The sequence below is a fragment of the Equus asinus genome, chromosome 2 (assembly GCF_041296235.1).
Source record: "Equus asinus isolate D_3611 breed Donkey chromosome 2, EquAss-T2T_v2, whole genome shotgun sequence".
NCBI lineage: Eukaryota > Metazoa > Chordata > Mammalia > Perissodactyla > Equidae > Equus > Equus asinus.
In genome coordinates this window covers 126,106,533-126,125,455 of record NC_091791.1, presented here as the reverse complement: position 1 = coordinate 126,125,455, position 18,923 = coordinate 126,106,533, and the positions used below count along the sequence as shown (strand labels likewise).

At 37.4% G+C, this 18,923-nt stretch overlaps 1 protein-coding gene across 10 annotated transcripts in view; it reads right to left on the bottom strand.

The window, feature by feature from the left end:
- Nucleotides 1-18,923, bottom strand: part of EDC3 (enhancer of mRNA decapping 3) — a 59,319-nt gene that overhangs the window by 29,477 nt on the left and 10,919 nt on the right. For 6 of the 10 annotated variants that reach the window (XR_011498346.1, XR_001400985.3, XM_014859392.3 and 3 more), the window contains 2 exons: nucleotides 9,552-9,762; nucleotides 6,801-7,120 (listed from right to left, as the gene is read on the bottom strand). Coding sequence is in view for 6 of the 10 variants with exons in the window: in XM_014859392.3 (XP_014714878.1) it covers nucleotides 6,801-7,120; nucleotides 9,552-9,715 (484 nt within the window). In the remaining 4 variants the exon portion in view is untranslated. Of the gene's footprint in view, nucleotides 1-6,800; nucleotides 7,121-9,551; nucleotides 9,763-11,210; nucleotides 11,293-18,923 lie in introns of all 10 variants that reach the window. The other 4 variants (XR_011498345.1, XR_011498344.1, XM_044764506.2 and 1 more) reach the window with 1 other exon arrangement.

Sequence of the window (18,923 nt, the reverse complement as noted above, 5' to 3'; positions counted from 1 at the left end):
GTCTACCCAAGTCTCTTCATTTCAGCCAACTGCATTTATAATCACAAGACTGCTGACTGAATCTAAAATACCATTTCACTCACGAGAGAATGCTGATCAGCATTTCTCTATATTCATTTATTCAAAAAACTTTCATTAAGCATCTGCTATCTACTAGGATTTGTGCTAGGTGCAGAGTCAACAGTGAACAATACCAGTATAACCCCAGTCCTCACCTAATGTTATACTTATCCCTTTACTATTATTCCAAATCACTCCTGCAGACTCAATAGTCAAATTGACTGCATTTTCCAACATGGCACTTGCAATAGGCCCTTGCCACAGGTAAGCAATTTTAGAGTGAATGTTTTTTTCCCCTGTTAACAGACTCTGTTATTGCCTGTCCAACATCCAGACCCCTCGACCCTCAGAATAAAACCCATTTTTATTCAGATAGCTACCCCCCTCTCAGGTGAGGGAGCTGATTAATTTCTACATTGATCAAGGGGTGCTAATAACTGATTTAAACATGGGCATGTGAAGCAACATTGGCCCAGAAGACATGAAGGGGCAGGGGCTGGGGAGATGGAGATCTTGGAGCAGGGTTTTTTTTTTTTGAAGGTTAGCCCTGAGCTAACATCTGCCGCCAATTCTCCTCTTTTTGCTGAGGAAGACTGATCCTGAGCTAACATCCGTGCCCATCCTCCTCTACTTTATATGTGGGACACCTAGCATGGCGTGCTAAGCAGTGCCATGTCCGCACCCAAGATCTGAACTGGCGAAGCCCGGGCCGCCAAAGCGGAACATGCACACTTAACCGCTGTGCCACTGGGCCCGCCCATCACTTAACATTTTGATGTATTTCCTTTTGGTCAAAATAGATTATACCATATTGATGTATAACATGTCTATTACGAATTTTTAAGCTATTTCTCATTTTTATTGTTACAGACTCAGCCCAAACATGCTGCCTTTGATCACTCCAGCTAAAAATCACTTCCTTCTGATCACTTGCAGTAGTGTGGGTACAATTCATCCAGCACCTACCCTGTACTACTTACTTTGTTCTGTAGTTATCTGTGTTCTTACACTAACTCTCCAAGGAGCTTGTAAGCCAAGAGAGGGCAGAACCATGTCACTCAGACCTGTCACCCAACACTACGCCTGATCCACCATAAGCACAAAAAATCAGTGCTGAATTAAGAAATAAAAACAGTCATATCAAAAAACCAACCAGGGGCCAGCCTGGCAGCGTGGTAGTTAAGTTCACGTGCTCCGCTTCAACAGCCCAAAGTTCGCCAGTTCAGATCCTGGGCACAGACCTACATACGACTCATCAAGCCACGCTGTGGTGGCATCCCACATAGAAGAACTACAAGGACTTACAACTAGAATATACAACTATGTTCTGGGGATTTGGGGAGGAGGAAAAAAAGAGGAAGATTGGCAACAGATGTTAGCTCAGAGCCAATCTTCCTCACAAAAACCAAACAAACAAAAAAACAAACAAATAGTAAAAGTTAAGAGTTTTAAGAGGTTATAAAGAAAAGGCAACTCAAAATTAACTATGAAAAAAAAGGGAGTCATCGAAAACTATGCCAAATGTGTTGTGTGACTGAAAAGGACAGGAAGATGAAGTTGTCAACAATAATACAAGAGAAAATATAAGGCAAGGGCTTCAGAGGAAAGGAGTTCAGTCATGTCCAGTATTAACTGACAATGAACTATCCTGGACCTATCACAGCAAGAGATGAAGACAAGCAATTGATCAATGTGAGAGAAGACAGGGTAAAAGCAGCAAAATATGAAACCAGTGCTGGCGTGGCCATAGGACTCTACAAACATAACTCACAACCAAATTCAGAGCTGTGTCTTTAGAGGGTACCAGGCACTTCCTCATGCTCCCTCTGAATACAGATCTCCCGCTCATTCATGTGACAAATATACACTGACTAGCTACGTTCCAGGAAAGTAGAGAATGAAAAAGATTTCTGAGAGGTCAGCAAGGAAAAGATAGGAGAATATAAAATAAATGAAAGGCAAGCTAACATGCTTAGTTGTCTCTTATTCTTCCCTTTCCTCATACTTTAATACAATATTGAGAAATCCTGGGTGAATAAGCTGTCTCAACACTTGGCTTACTCAGCTCAAATGGCCTGGCTCTGTATTAAACTGGCCTTTGACCACTGGGAGAGAAAAACATTTCCCTTGGAAAAGATAAACAGTGTTTCCCAGATTTCTTTTCCTTCTAATTACAAAGGCCAAGTATGCGTTAAGACTGGAGGATGGCCCTCTTCCTGTGCCACTTTGCTGCCAGCCTTTGGCACAGAGGCCCTTTGGTCAGGATAACTTATAACAAACACATTGTTGTGTAACTCTCAGTACCACTTATTTATTGGTTTCTGTCACACACACATATTGTAAAACGGAACTTTGTCCTGCACTTAGCACGCTAAAGGGCACCTGAAGGTCAAATTGCAAATATTTCAGTGCCAGACTCAATAGGCTTCGTGAGGAGGTGCCCGAGAATATCTGGGAACTTCTTTTCAACTTCCAAATTCTAGGCCCTGATAATCAGTCAACTTCTTGGGCTCCAGCAGTAGCACCAGGGTTTGCAAGTCTGTTGGCTATATGAAGCACATTCAAGGAAGTTAAGAAGTTACATTAAGACCTTAGTAAGACCATGAAAACTTTGTAAAAAATAACTTTCTGACCTCAGATGGTGGGATCACTGTTAAAATGAATAGACCATACACAGACCTGTATCCCTTTTTTTTTTTCCCCCCACAGACCTGTATCCTTAACTGGCGTCAAGTGGTTTCCCTCTGCTCCTGAGACTGATGTTCTATTCATCCATTTGACAAACATTCCCAGTTGGTCAGTTCAATGATCAAGGTCATATAAAATATTCTTTATAATCATGTCGTCAATCTAAAGTAAGAGATTAAAATCTGCTTGTGCTAAAATTTCTCATCGATGTTGGACTAGGTAACGACCCAACAATTCCCTCAACAGCTCATTACTAACCTTGAAAGAACACTTAAAAATCAGAATTGAAGAGAGATTATGTTCCTATAGCTTTATCAAGCTACTAGCCTCAAAATCCATGTAAATATACCAGAGAAAATTCTATTTATAGATTTCTAATAAGAAAAATATTTAATCTCCATTTCTTCATCCAGCATTGAGAAAAACATTGATAATCTACATTACAACTGTAGCAGGAAGAAAGCCATCTAGTTCCTTGGAATCCTTAAAATGCTACATAAATGCTAAGTAAAATTCTGGCAGACCTATCTACTCACCTTACAGGGCTCACTGTAAATATACCTTCTACCACAAACCACTTCTGAGCCACAGCTCGACATCAAATTCCCAGGCCACAGACATTTTCCACACTAACCTGGATTCAAAAGAAGTTCTCTCAAAGAGAATAACATTTTATTGCCTATGACCTCTTTATTTACACACAGTTGACAATCTACGAAAAGGGAATGGACTAAACAGCAAAAGCAGAAGCAGCATCAACCAGGGTATACTTTTAAAAGTGACCCCTACTTTTTAATATATCAGAGTGACCTGTTAAAGATCAAATAAATTATTTGTTTTGACGTTAACTGCACTCCTTCAAGAGAGTTGCTATAATTGTTAGTAATGGAAAAAAAAAAAGAAACACATAGTCTTACCATAACATCCAGCAATCACATTCCTAGTTATTTATGCAACTTATCTGAAAACTTATGCCCACATAAAACCTGCACATAAATGTTTGTAGGAGCTTTATTCATAATCACCAAAAGCTGGAAGCAATCAAGATGTCCTTCAATAGGTAAATGGATAAACAAACTTTGATAAATCCGTACAATGTAATGTTATTCAGCAATAAAAGGAAATGAGCTATTAAGCCACAAAAAGACATGGATGAATCTTAAATGCATATTAAGTGAAAGAAGCTAGTCTGAAAAGGCTTCATACTGTGTGATTTAATTTCCAGAAAAGGGAAAACTAAAGAGATGGATCAGTAGTAATCACTGGGGTGAGGAGGAGATGTCATGAAGGGAAAAGAGGAAGGACTGAATAGGTGAAACACAATGGATTCTGTATAATATTATAGTGATGGATACAAGACACAATGTATTTGTTAAAATCTACAGAATTTTAGAGCACAGAGTGAGCTTTAATGTATGCAAACCTTAAAAAATTCATTGAGGAGGCTGGAGGATCCCAGAATGGAATGCAGCATGTGACAAAACAATGCAGAATGTTACAACGAGGGTACAGGTTACATATATAAATAATTATAGATGTGTATATATACTGGTTAAGTGTACACATATATATTCCCTTGCTCTGTTGGCTGAAAGGGTGACACCCAGTGCAATGAGCACATCTAGTGCCCAGATTGTGGTTTGTAATATCTAATTCTCCAATAAAAGGAAACAGGGCTCCTTGGAGACATGGCTGAAATATAGAAAATAAACCTGGAGCATCTTGTAGTGCCAGAAAGTAAGGAAGTACTGCGAAAAAAACCACCCACAATGATGAAGCCATGTCAAAGGGACTGAAAGAGTTCCCAGTGGCCAAAGCTGAAACGATTTGAGCATCAAAATAAAGCAGTACTTAATTATAACCTGAAGTATAAATTAAATATTTATGAATCCACACTGATAAAAATGAACGACTGAATAAAGAAAGAAACGGGGGAGAAGAGACAAATCTCTGGTGCAGAAGAATTCCAAATAATTTATGTAGTTACTCTGCATAACTCCCCACTCCTTACATGTGGGCTGCACACAGTGACTTCCCTCCAAAGAGTATAGTATGGAAAGGGGGGAAAAAGAACTTTACAAAGGAGAAACCTGACACACACTACCTCAGCCAGGCAATCAAGGTCAACATCAAGTCATAAACCATGTCAACAGTACACACCCCTGATATGATGTGATGAAAATGACACTTTATCCCTGTGCTCTTCCTCCCCAAAACATATAACCTCAGACATGAGAAAAACACCAAATACCAACCATGGAATATTCTACAAACACCTAACCAGTACTCATCAGAACTGTGTAGGTCATCAGAAACAACGAAAGTCTGAGAAACTGTAAGAGCCAAGAGGAGACATGACTACTAAATGTAATGTGGTATGCTGGAACACGGCCTGTAACAAAGACATTATGTAAAAACTAAGGCAATGTGAATAAAATACACACTTAAGTTAATAATTATGTATCATCATTGGCCCATTAATTCTAACAAATGCACCATAATAATGTAAGATGTTAATAACAGGGGGAAAAATAATATATAAATTGCTAATGAAGTCTATCTCCAAGTGCATGATAGATTATAAACTGCTTGAATATTTGAACTTTTAACAAACAAGTCAATAGTTTTGGTAAAGAAAAAACTTTTTTTTTAAAGAGAGAATAAAGCAAAGTAGTGAGGGTTAAAGTCTAAATGGAAAGAGCCATTTCTAGCCAAGCATTCTACAGTTTTTCAAAGGATACAGAAGTAATAACTCAATTTCAGTCTCAAGTTTTCAATCGTTGTCAATTCAGATAGTTACTTAAGAAGCACTGAAAGAGGGGCTGGCCCCGTGGCCAAGTGGTTAAAGTTCCACACACTCCAGTTCAGCAGCCTGGGTTCGCAGGTTCAGATCAGCCACGCTCTGGAGGCATCCCACATACAAAATAGAGGAAGATTGGCCCAGATATTAGCTCAGGGTGAATCTTCCTCACCAAAAAAAAAAAAGCACTGAAAGAAAGTGCCTTGAAATACATTTTTTGAGGGTGGGCTCCATGGCCAAGTTGTTAAGTTTGCGCGCTCCACTTCAGCGGCCTAGGGTTTCACCACTTGAGATCCTGGGCGCGGACATGGCACCGCTCATCAGGACCATGCTGAGGTGGCATCCCACAGAGCACAGCCAGAGGCACTCACACTAGAATATACAAGTATGTACTGGGGGGCTGTGGGGAGAAGAAGAAGGGAAAAAAAAGAAGATTGGCAACAGATGTTAGCTCAGGTGCCAATCTTAAAAAAAAAACCTTTTTTTTAAATTTTCAAAATTGCAACCATTTATTCATGGAATCAGGCATTTTCAAAACTTAGAAACGTTGGCCCCTGACACAGGTGCCACACAGATTATAGTGAATCTGTTATAATTCACTATTTTAACATTATTCTAATGAATATGTTAAAGAGCATACCAGATTCTAGTGAATTAACTATGATTCTATAATGAGTAAATACTATTCAATAATTTGTTAGTACCAAACAAAACTAGGCATCAACACCCACCAGTGCATGCTCTCCCTGATGTGCCAGTAGGGACAGTGAATATAGAAAATTTTAAATTGTCAGTCTGTCAGAAACTGTATGATCACAGAGATGTCTAGACTAGTCCTTTCCTCTCTTCTGAGGATGGTAGCCAAATTGCAAGAAGAAAAGTTATTGAAGAATCCTCCGGAAGAGCCCAAGTGCAGGTTTAACTCAGACATCACTACCATCATCGTTACCAAATTAAAAACAACATCCCTTTGTCTATGTGAACTCTAGCAGATCGCTGACTTTTCTTGAAGGAACGGAAGTGGTGGGAGAGGGCAGGGACTAGTTTTAGTCTCCAACAGCTTATTCCTTTTCCCTTAATATCTTGAGGGAATAGCCCTGGAATAATAGAACCATGCTACATTTTTGTGAAGCTCTGCCAGCATCCTTTTTTATTAGGGTAATAAAGGACTAGTTTAAAGAAAAGCAGTGGATAAGAATTCATAGCCCTGAAACATCAGGTTAAGAAGAAATATCAAGTTGATCCAACTTACAAGAGTTGTGCCGACGACGGAAACTTCTGGACTGACTCAAGGATTCCATGTGCCTGTCCACATAGCTCTTTGAACACTGCTGCTGCTGGGGGGAAACGGCAACATCTTGGCTCTTCACATCTGTCCTCTTAGGGATGTTCTGAGGGGCACTGCTGGAAGACGCTGGCTTCTTGACCAACTTGCCCATGCCATTCTGATTGATACCTACTTGGTACCCAACACCAGAGGGGCCTAATTCTGTCTGATGGAGGTCTCCAAAGTGTTGGTTTTCTCCAGGACCTGGTATCTCCAGAATTTTTAATTCTGTAATGTCACCTGCCCTGAAACACACAAAAGAGTCCAAGTCTCAAAACTATAACAATGATAACAGTGATAAAACTAGCATCAATAGCAACCAGCCACACCTTTGCAGGGCTGCATTTCAATGAGTTAGCAAAGGCAGAAACTAGAAAAGGTGGTAGAGCACTCACAGACAAGGCTTAGCCACCAACATTCAACTGACATAGCACTGGCCTTTAAAGAGACCTACTGTTAATCACACAACTACCATTAGCATCTTAGATTTCCAAAATGCTTAATGGTTTTTTTTCATTCATTCACTCAATTACTCATTCAACAGGGATATGTAGAGTACTTACAATGTGGTAAACACTGTGCTACAAATGGGTATATACAGATGAAAAGCAATACATGCCCACAAGGAACTTACACTCTGGTGAGCATAAAAGACAAGCAGACAATCAGAAGTGTTAAGTACTATAACAGAGGTGTGCAAAGAGGACTAGAGATCCCAAAAGCAAAATATATAAGTTAGTCTGGCAGAGACACATAAAACACTTAAGCTAAGTCTGGGTGGGGAGGGAAGATAAGAGTTGGCCAAGGACAGTATGGTAGGGAGACGGGCATTTCAGGCCAAGGCTCAGAGACTGAGAAAATGTGGCCCATTTGAGGCACTGCAAACGTTATGGCGCTACTAAGGGAAGGATGCTTGTGGAGGGCCATCAGGTGGTAAGGCTGTCGAGGTAATCAGGGACCAGATCATCATCACACTGGATTTTTCTGGTGGCTGCAGGGAAGGTGGAGAAACTAAAGGCAGGAGCACCAGTCAGGAGGCCAGACAAGAAATAAGAGATGAACAGGGCAAGTGATGATACAAAGGGAGAAGGGAGGATGGAACCAAGAGACATTTGGAATCCACAGGATTTGGTGACTAACCGAACATGAGGATCACAGAGAAAGAAGAATTTATTATGATTCCTAAGTTTCTAACTTGGGTGAAAGGTGTCAGTCACAAATTAAGGGTAGTCGATTGGAAGAAATCTGCAGGTAACATAATGAGTTCAGCTTTGAAAATCTTAAATTTAAGATATCTTGTGGGATATCCACTTGGAAACGACAATTAAAATAGTGTCTGGAGTTAAGATAATGGGTTTAAATTAAAGATTTGGGGTCTCATTAATGTATTAGAAGGTACACATGAGATTGTCTAGAGAGAATACAGAGAACAGAAGCAAAGATAGAACTTTGAGTAAACCAATCTTAAAAAGTGAGTAGAAGAAAAAGAACCTGGGCAGAAAAAAAGATGTAAAGGAAGAATACATGGAAGGAAAACCCAAAGCAGTGACAGAGAAACTAAAAGAGAGCACTTCAACAGTTAGGAAGTACTTGAGTAAGATTAGAACTGAGATACTGCAACTGAATTTGGCAATTAGGTCATTTGTAACCTTGGCAAGAGCTAGTTCGGCAAGACGGTAAAGTTAGAAAAAAGATAATGGTGTGGTAAGGAAGGACTAGAGAATGAGGCCACAAAGGGAATGAAGGCAGATTGTTTTGCTCTGAAAAGAACTGTGGGTATAAAGAGAAGGGAAATGACAGGGCTATACTCAGTGGCAAATGCAACGTGTGGGCCAGGGGAGTATTTTTACTATGGGGGAGGCCTAGGAATGTTAGAATGCCAAGAGGAAAGAGACAGTATAAACGTTGGAACTGAAGACACAAAAGAGAGGGAGTAGAGTCTCAAAGGAGACAGAAAAGGATAGCATATAAAGCATAAATGATAAAGTTAGCCCTGAACATAAAGGGTATTTCTTCTATTGAGACTTCAGAGGAAGTAACAGATAATGAAACCTACAGAAAAGGTTATGTGTCGGTATTGTTCAGAAAGTCAAGGAAGTTCGTGCTGGACAGTCTTTCTTTTTCTTAAGAAAGCTCTCACAAACTGGTGAAAAGAGGGATGTGAAAACAACTGAACTTGAGATCTGCTGCCAAACACAAAGAAAAATACATTCCTGTAACTAAGTGCTTTAGCTACCACCTACAGTGTGCTTCTGGAGATAAATTATAATACAAATCTACAAAGAGAGATAGATTTATGCAGGGGGAAAAAAATCAATAAAGACCTTAGCTGTAAGAAAGGGCAAATAATACAAAACTGAGAAAGAAAATTTGAAATTCTAAAGGAAAACAGAAAGGTTATTCTGAATTTGACCCATTTAAATAATGTAATATCGCGTGCTTGAAATAGATTAGAATAATGTTTTACAAACCCTGAATCATTCGTTGAAAGGTAATTATGACACAAAGTCTCTGCTGAAATAGCAGCGGGACTATAAGATCTAAAACTGCAAAATCTTGCCCCGACAAGACTCTACTCAAAAGCAGCCCTGTGCAAGAGAATACTGGCAATCAGATCTAGGTTCAAGCTCCATAGACCACCAGGCTGGATTTAGAAGAATCAGTCAAGACACTCACCTGAAGGTGACCTCTGGCACGAGGCACTTCACTCCATTGTGGAAAGGCCGGGTGAGAGAAATGGTCTGGCTGACCTGATCCACTGCTGACACTCTTCCCTGATAGACACCCAAGCTATCTCCACAGTTGATGGACACAATACTGCCCAGCCAATCCGTAGCCATGTTTCAGATGTGGGACCACCGTGGTGAGAAGGAACCATTCAGTGTGCCTTGAGAAACAAAGCTTTAATTAAATTCAGCAAATAGTATGTCAAGCTCTGTACCAGGTGTTGCTCAATACATATTCTGTCACATCTGTAATTGAAGTAATAAAGCATAAAAAATAAACATTTTTTTCAGTACAAGTAGGCATATTAATGAATAAGCAATATCAGTTAATATATATAAAGATCTTATCATTTCTTTAAAGCACATGTACTAGATGAAGATAATATATACCTAGACATTAAATCACACAAACTACAACCTGTTTATAATCTATTACATTTTATTACATCTGCCATCAGAATCTTCCTAAGAGAATATATTATGAACAAATAATACATAAAAAAAATAATACTGGTAATGTCAGAGTAGCTCATATCAGACTAACCCTCTTGTTGATGATAATGATAAATTCTGGACAAAAATTTTTTTTAAAAGCTGACTGAAAGCATTATAGAGCACTATACCTAACAACTACAGAACATACATTCTTTTCAAATCCACATAAAATGTTCGCCAAAATATGCTGGGCCTTAAAACTAGTATCAGTTCTGAAATCAGAGTATATTCTTTGTCCACAATAGAATTAAACTTGAAATTGATAAGATATTTCAAATATTCCCAAATATCTGGAAATTAAGAAAGACATTTCTAAATAACATATGGGTTGAAGAAGAAATCAAAAGGGAGATTAAAAAATAGTTCAAACTCAATGATAATGTTAATACAATAAGCCAATATTTGTGGGATGCACTTAAAACCATGCTTAAAGGGAAATTTATAGCTTCAAATGCTTATATTAGAAAAGAAGAAAGATTTAAAACCAATGATTGAAGCTTCCAGCTTAAGAAGCTAGGAAAAAAAGAGCAAATTAACCCAAAGTTATTATAAAAGAAATAAAGAATAGAAATCAATAAAACAGGGAACAAGAAAAATAAATAAAACCAAAATAGTTCTTTGAAAATATTAATAGTTGACAAATCCCTAACTAATGAAGAAAAAGAGAGAAAACATTGTCAATATCAGGAATGAACAAGGGGACTTCACAGGCATTAAAAAGTTAACTTTATGCCAGTAAATTTGACAACTTAGATGAAACAAATTTTTTGAAGACAAAAGTTACCAAAACTGATACAAGAATAAAAAGAAAATCTGAAAAAGTTTATATCTATTTAAAAAACTGAATCTGTCAAGAGAGTGAGAAGACAAGTGACACACTGGAAGAAAATATTTGCAAAAGACAGATCTCGATAAGAGACTGTTATCCAAACTATATAAAGAACTCTTAAACACAAAAATAAGAAAATGAACCATCTGATTAAAAACCGGGCAAAATATCTGGACATCTCACCAAAGAAGATATACAGATGGCAAAAAAAGCCTATGAAAAGTTGCTCTACATCACATGTTATCAGAGAAATGAAAATTAAAACGACAAGATACTACTACACACCTATTAGAATGATCAAAATCCAAAACACCGACAACATCAAATGCTGGAGAAGACATGGACCAAGAGGAATTCTCATTCATTGCTGGTAAGAACACAAAATAGTACAGCTACTTTAGAAGACAATTTGGCAGTTTCTTACAACACTAAATTTACTCTTACCATATGGTCCAGCAATCAACTCCTTGGTATTTACCCAAACGAGTTGAAAATTTATGTGCACACAAAAACCTGAACATGGATCCTTATAACAGCTTTATCCAAACTACCAAAACTTGGAAGCAACCAAGATGTCCTTCAGTAGGTGAATGGATAAATAAACTGTGGTATATCTGGACAATGGAATATTATTCAGTGCTAAAAAGAAATGAACTATCAAGCCATGCAAAAACATGGAGGAAACTTAAAAGGATACTACTAAGTGAAAGAAGTCACTCAAAAGGCTACATACTGTATGATTCCAACTATATGACATTCTGGAGAAGGCAAAACTATGGAGACAGTAAAAGGATCAGTAACTGCCAGGGGTTTGGGGGAGGGAAGGATGAAAAGGCAGAGCACCATTCTGTATGATACTATAAAAGCGAATACATGTCATTATACACATTTGCCAAAACCCATAGAATGTACAACATAAAGAATGAACCCTAATGTAACCTATGGACTCTGGATGACAATGATCTGTCAATGTATATTCACCAATTGTATCAAATGTACCACCGTGGTGCAGGATGTTGATAGTGGGGGAGGCTATATGTGTGTGGGGGGGGGGGGGGGTAGAAGGTATATGGGAACTCTCTGTACTACCTGCTCAATTCTGCTGAGACCCTAAAATGGCTAAAAAATGAAGTTTATTTACAAGAAAAATAATTGAATCTTTAATTTAAAACTTTCCCACAAAGAAAACTCCAGGCCTAGATGGCTTTATCAGTAAATTATCAAACATGTAAATAAGAAATAATGCCGATCTTATACAAACTTTCAGAAAATACAGGAGAATGAAACACTTCCCAATTCATTTAACAAGACCTACATAATCCTGATATGAAAGCTTGACAAAGGCATTACCAGAAAAAAGAAAAGATCAATATCCTGTACAAATATAAGCCAAAAATCGTCAAGAAAACATTAACAAATCAAATCCAGCAATTTTTTTTTTTGAGGAAGACTAGCCCTGAACTAACATCCATCACCAATCCACCTCTTTTTGCTAAGGAAGACTGGCCCTGAGCTCACATCCATGCCCATCTTCCTCTACTTTATATGTGGGACGCCTGCCTCAGCATGGCTTGACAAGTGGTGCCATTTCCGCACCAGGGATCTGAACTGACAAACCCTGGGCCACTGAAGCAGAACGTGTGCACTTAACTGCTGTGCCACCAGGCCGGCTCCCAGCAATATATTTTAAAAGGATAATATATCATGATTATTTAGGTGTTTACTCCTGGAATGCAAGGTTGGTTTGACATTTTAGAAATCTATCAATGCATTTCACCACGTTAACAAAACAAATGAGAAAGTCATATAATTTTTACCACACCAATAAATGCAGAAAACTATCATGATATCAAAACTAGACAAAGACAGTACCAAAGCAACAATAAAAACCAAAAAATAGCTACAGAACATCCCTAGTGAATACAGAAATAAAACTCCTTATCAAAATAGTGAATAGAATTCAGCAACATATAAAAAGAATTATACACCATAACTAAGTGGGGTTTAGTCCAAAGTGCAATGCTGGTTCAATGTTAGAAAACCAATGTAATCTACCATATTCACAGGCTAAAGAAGAAAAATCACATGATCATAGCAATTGATGCAGAAAAAGCATTTGACAAAATTCAACACCTACTAATGATAAAAACTGTCAGAAAAACAATTTTACCAATTTGATAAAGAATATCTACAAAAAAACCTTACAACTAACATTATCCTTAATGGTGAAAGACTGAATACTTCCCCCTAAGATCAAGAACAAGGCAAAAATGTCCAATCTCACCAATCATATTCAACATAGCACTGGAGTTCTTGCAATTAGGCAAGAAAAGGAAATAAAAAGCACACAGATTGGAAAGGAAAAATAAACTGTCCCTATTTGCAGATGACATGATTGTCTACGTAGAAAATCCCAAAAATCTATAAAACAAACTCTTAGAACTAACAAATTAGATTAACAAGGTCCCAAATACAAGATAAACATACAAAAGTCCATCTTACTTTAATATACTAGTAATGAACACATGGGCACTGAAATTTAAAATGCAATGCCATTTAAAATTGCTCAAAAAAAAAGAAATGCTAGGTCTAAATCTAACAAAACATGTACAGTATTTATATGCTGAAAGCTATACAATGCTAAGGAAAAAAATGAAAAATATAAATGGAGAGACATTCCACGTTCATGGATTGAAAGACTCAACACAGTAAGTATGTTGATTCTTCCCAAATTAGTATACAGGATTAATGCAATTCTTATCAAAATCCTAGCAAGATTTTTTGTTAATATAGACAAGATTATTCTAAAATTTACATGGAAAAGCAAAGGAATAAAATAGCTAAGTCAATTTTGACAAGAAAATGGGAGGAAGCAGTCTACCCAATTTCAAGACTTAATATATAGGTATAACAATAAAGATTATGTGGTCTTGGTGGAAGGACAGACACACAGATCAATAGAACAGAATAGAAAACCCAGAAATAGTCCCACACAAATATGCTCCACTGATTTTTGACAAAGTGCAAAAGTAATTCAATGGAGATAACACAGCTTTTACAACAAATGGTGCTGGAGCAAATGGATATCCATCAGTAAAAAATTAACCTTAACCTAAGTCTCATAACTTAAATATTTACTCAAAACAGATCATGGACTTAAATGTAAAATGTCAAACTATAAAACTTTTAGGAGAAACATAAGAGAAGTCTTTGGGATCTAGAGCAGGGGAAAGAGTTCTCAGACTTGATGCCAACAGCACAATCCATAAAAAGAGAAACTGATCAATTGGACTTCTTGAAAATTAAAAACTTTTGTTCTGCAAAAGCACTTATTAGAAGGATAAAAAAGACAAATTACACACTGGGAGAAAACATTTACAAAACCACATATCTGACAAAGACAGGACTAGTATCTAAAACATATAAAGAACTTTCAAAACTCAATAGCAAAAAGTGAATCCAATCAAAAATGGTCAAAAGACATTTCAACAAAGAAGATATGCAGATGGCAAATGAGCACATCAAAAGTTGTTCAATATCATTAACCATTTGGGAAATGCAAATTAAAACCACAATGAGCCGTCATGACACACCCACCAGAATGGCTGAAATGAAAAACACCAAGTGCTCACAAGGATGCAGAAAAACTAAATTACTCATATATTGCTGATGGGAATATTAAATGGTGCAACCATTCTGGGAAACAATTTGGCAATTTACTAAAAACCTAAACTAAACATGAAACTACTACGTGACCCAGTAATTGCACTACTGGTCATTTATCTCAGAGAATGGAAGACAAGCTCACACAAAAACCTACACATGAATGTTTATATCAGGTTTACTCCTAACAGCCCCAAACTGGAAACAACTCAGATATCTTCAATGGGTGACTGGTTAAACAAACTGTGGCACATTCATATCATGGAGAAAAAGTGAAAAAAGCCAATCCCAAAAGGTTACATTCTGGATGATTCCATTTGTGTAACATTCTTGAAATCACAAAATATAAACATAGAGAAGAGATTAGTGGTTCCCAGGGGTTAAGAAAGGGGTGGAGGCAGGAGGGAAATGGGTATGGCTATAAAAGGGTGACAAGAGGGATCCTTGTGGTAATGGAAATGGTTCTGTATCTTGACCATATCAATGTCAATATCCTGGCAGTGATATTGTACCATAGTTTTGCAAGATGTTACCAATGGGGAAAATCAGGTAGGGTATATGGAATCTCTCTCTGTATTATTTCTTACAAGTGCATATAAATCTACAGTTATCTCAAAAAGTTTAATTTTTAAAAAATTAATGTCTTCTACCACATTAACAAAATAAATGAAGAAATCATGTACAATCATATGGATAAATGCAGAAAAATAATTTGACAACATTCAACATCCATTCATGATATCAAAAGGAGGGGGGTTGGTATCTACAAAACAATTACACCTAACATCATATTAATGATGAAATAATGAATCCTTTCCCCTTAAGACTGGGACAAGGCAAGGATGTCCATTCTCACCACTTCTTTATTTTTTTTTTTTTTTAAAGATTTTTGATTTTATTCCTTTTTCTCCCCAAAGCCCCCCGGTACATAGCTGTATATTCTTCGTTGTGGATCCTTCTAGTTGTGGCATGTGGGACGCTGCCTCAGCGTGGTTTGATGAGCAGTGCCATGTCCGCGCCCAGGATTCGAACCAACGAAACACTGGGCCACCTGCAGCGGAGCGCGCGAACTTAACCACTCGGCCACAGGGGCAGCCCCCCATTCTCACCATTTCTACCTCTATTCAACACTATACTGTAGGTCCTAGCCAGTTCAATAAAAGAAAAGAAATAAAAAGCATAAATAGGAGCCGGCCCCGTGGCCAAGTGGTTAAGTTTGCACGCTCCGTTTTGGCAGCCCAGGGTTTCACTGGTTTGGATCCTGGGTGTGGACACGGCACTGCTCATCAGGCCATGCTGAGGAGGCGTCCCACATGCCACAACTAGAAGGACCTACAACTAAAATATACAACTATGTACTGGGGGGATTTGGGGAGAAATAGTAGGGGGAAAAAAGCATAAATATTGGAAAGGAAGAAGTAAAACTTTTTTGGTAAACTGTATGATTGACTACGTATGTAGAAAACTCTAAGGAATGTACCAAAAAAAAAAAAAATTACTAGAATAAGTGAACTTAGCAAAGTTACAGGATACATGCTCAATATAAAATAAACGTATTCTATATAATAGCAACAAACAAATGAAAATGAAATTTTAAGGTACTATTTATAATAGCACAGTCACATGCCTCATAACAATGTTTCAGTCAACGACAGACCCTAGATATAACAGTGGTCCCATAAAATTAGTACTATATAGCTTAGGTGTGCCAGTAGGCTACACCATCTAGGTTTGTGTAAGTACACTCTATGATGTTTGCACAACAATGAAATTACCTGAAGGTAACCCTGTTGTTAAGTGACATACGACTGTGTTAAAAACCATCAAATACTTAGGAATGAATCTAATGGAAAACGTGCAGGACCTCACAATGAAAACTAGAAAAATTAAAAGAAGATTTACATAAATGGAGTCACATACCACATTCATGGATTGAAGAGCTTAATGTTGTCAAGTCTCCAAAATGATCTACAGATCAAATAGAAGTATCAATAAAAATCCCAGCTGGCCTTTTTGGAGAAACTGAAAAAGTGGTTCTAAAATGTATATGGAAAGGAAAAAACAGAATAGCCAAAACAATCATGAAAAATAAAGTTAGGTGTTCTACATTACCTTATTACATTACCTGGTTTCAAGATTTACTACAAAGCGACAGAAATCAGTGTGCTGTTGGTGCAAGGACACAGATCAATGGGACAGAACAGAGTCCAGAAATAGACCCACACACATGTGGTCAACTGATTTCGGATCAAGGTAACAAGATAAATCAATAGAGAAATCAAAATATTTTTTCAATAAATGGTGCTACAACTAGAAATATATGAGAAAAAATAACAGTCTATTTCTATCCCACACCAGATACAAAAAAATTAATTTGAAATAAACAAACGTAAAAGTTAAAGCTACTAGGGAAACAAAAAATTGAATAGCTTAGTGACTGTAGGGTACAGAAACATTTCTTAGGTCAAACACAAATAAGTACTAATCATAAAAGAAAAAATCTGATGAATTAAATTTCATCAAAATTTTAAAGTTCTGTTCATCAAAAGTCACCATTAATGAATACAAATTGGAAGAGGTGCAAAAAAGATGCAGTGAAGCCAGCTAGGAGGTGATTAGAGCAGTCTATTTGAGAGATGATGGTAAGCTGGAATAGGGAGAATCAATGGAGATAGAAAAAGTTGATGGATTTAAGACCTATGTACAGGTGGTGGCTTGAATTTGGTGATGGTTTAATATGGTAGGTAATGGAAAGGGGGAAAAAATCACCATTGAAATGATAAAAGGTGAGTAGAACACACATAATCCCATAGCCTTTACATACATGCCATCGTATCGTGTAATGACAGCGGCAGCAGTAGCATTTCTTACACACTTACTATATCCTCAGGCAGGAGCTAATACTTTAAGGGCAGTCTTTCCTTCATCCTCCATGACAATCCTATGAGGTAGCTACTTTACTACCCCATTTTACAGATGGGGAATTTGTAACAAAGAAATTACAATGGACATTTTACACACTTGTAACCACAGCATAAAGTCAGCTTCTTAGTACAATGGCATATTTTCTATGTTGTACATACTATTTCACTGCATTCATATATCATGGTTTTCTTGTCACTGGACATTTAGATAATTCCACTTTTCATAATTACAGTTAATGCAGCAACGATCAATTTCATTTAGTGCTTAAATTATTTTCTTAGGATAGAGCCTCAATCAGTCAAATCATCATTCTATCATGTTACAACATACTAGAGCAGAAAACTTCTTTTTCTCATAGGTAATTTTTTTTTCTCCCTAAAGCCCCCCGATACATAGTTGTATATATTTCAGTTGTGGGTCCTTCTAGTTGTGGCATGTGGGATGCTGCCTCAGCTTGGCCTGACGAGCAGTGCCATGCCTGCGCCCAGTATCCGAACCAGGAAACCCTGGGCCGCTGAAGTGGAGTGCACGAACTTAACCACTTGGCCACGGGGCCAGACCCCAGAAAACTATTTCTTAAGCCATTTTTTTTGGAAACCAAATCATTCTCTGGACGAGTTTAGATAGTTATACATTTAAAATAATGGTATTGTAACAAAATATTTAGGAAGATATTCCATAGAGTTTTGCCCCATTCCATAACCACTCCAGTGAAGGCTACATGGCGGGGAGCCAAGCACTTCAAGAAATCTCCAGACTTATGATGGCAAAAAGATGTTTCTCCCCTCTTCTATTATAATCACTCCAAAATGAGAGGAAAAATAAGAAAAGCTAAGCCATAATCAAGGAGAAAATATTTACAATAGCTTTATCTGATAAAGGACTTGTATCTGGCTAGGGGGTTGTCAATTTTGTCTGTCTTCTCAAAGAACCAGCTCTTTGTGTCATGGATCCTTTCTACTGCCTTTTTTGTTTCAATAGCATTTATTTCTGCTCTGATTTTTATTATTTCTCTCCTTCTGCTGAATTTGGGCTTTGTTTGTTCTTTTTCTAATTCAGTTAGGTGTAGTTTGAGACTGCTTATTTGGGATTTTTCTTGTTTGTTAAGGTGAGCCTGTATTGTGATGAATTTCCCTCTTAATACGGCTTTTGCTGCATCCCGTATGAGTTGGTATGGCATGTTTTCATTTTCATTTGTCTCCAGGTATTTTCTGATTTCTCCTTTAATTTCTTCAATGATCCATTACTTATTCAATAGCATGTTGTTTAGTCTCCACATCTTTGTCCCTTTCTCAGCTATTTTCTTGTAATTAATTTTAGCTTTATAGCATTGTGACCGGAAAAGATGCTTGTTATTACTTCAATCTTAAAGTTATTAAGGCTTGCCTTGCTTCCCAACATATGGTCTAT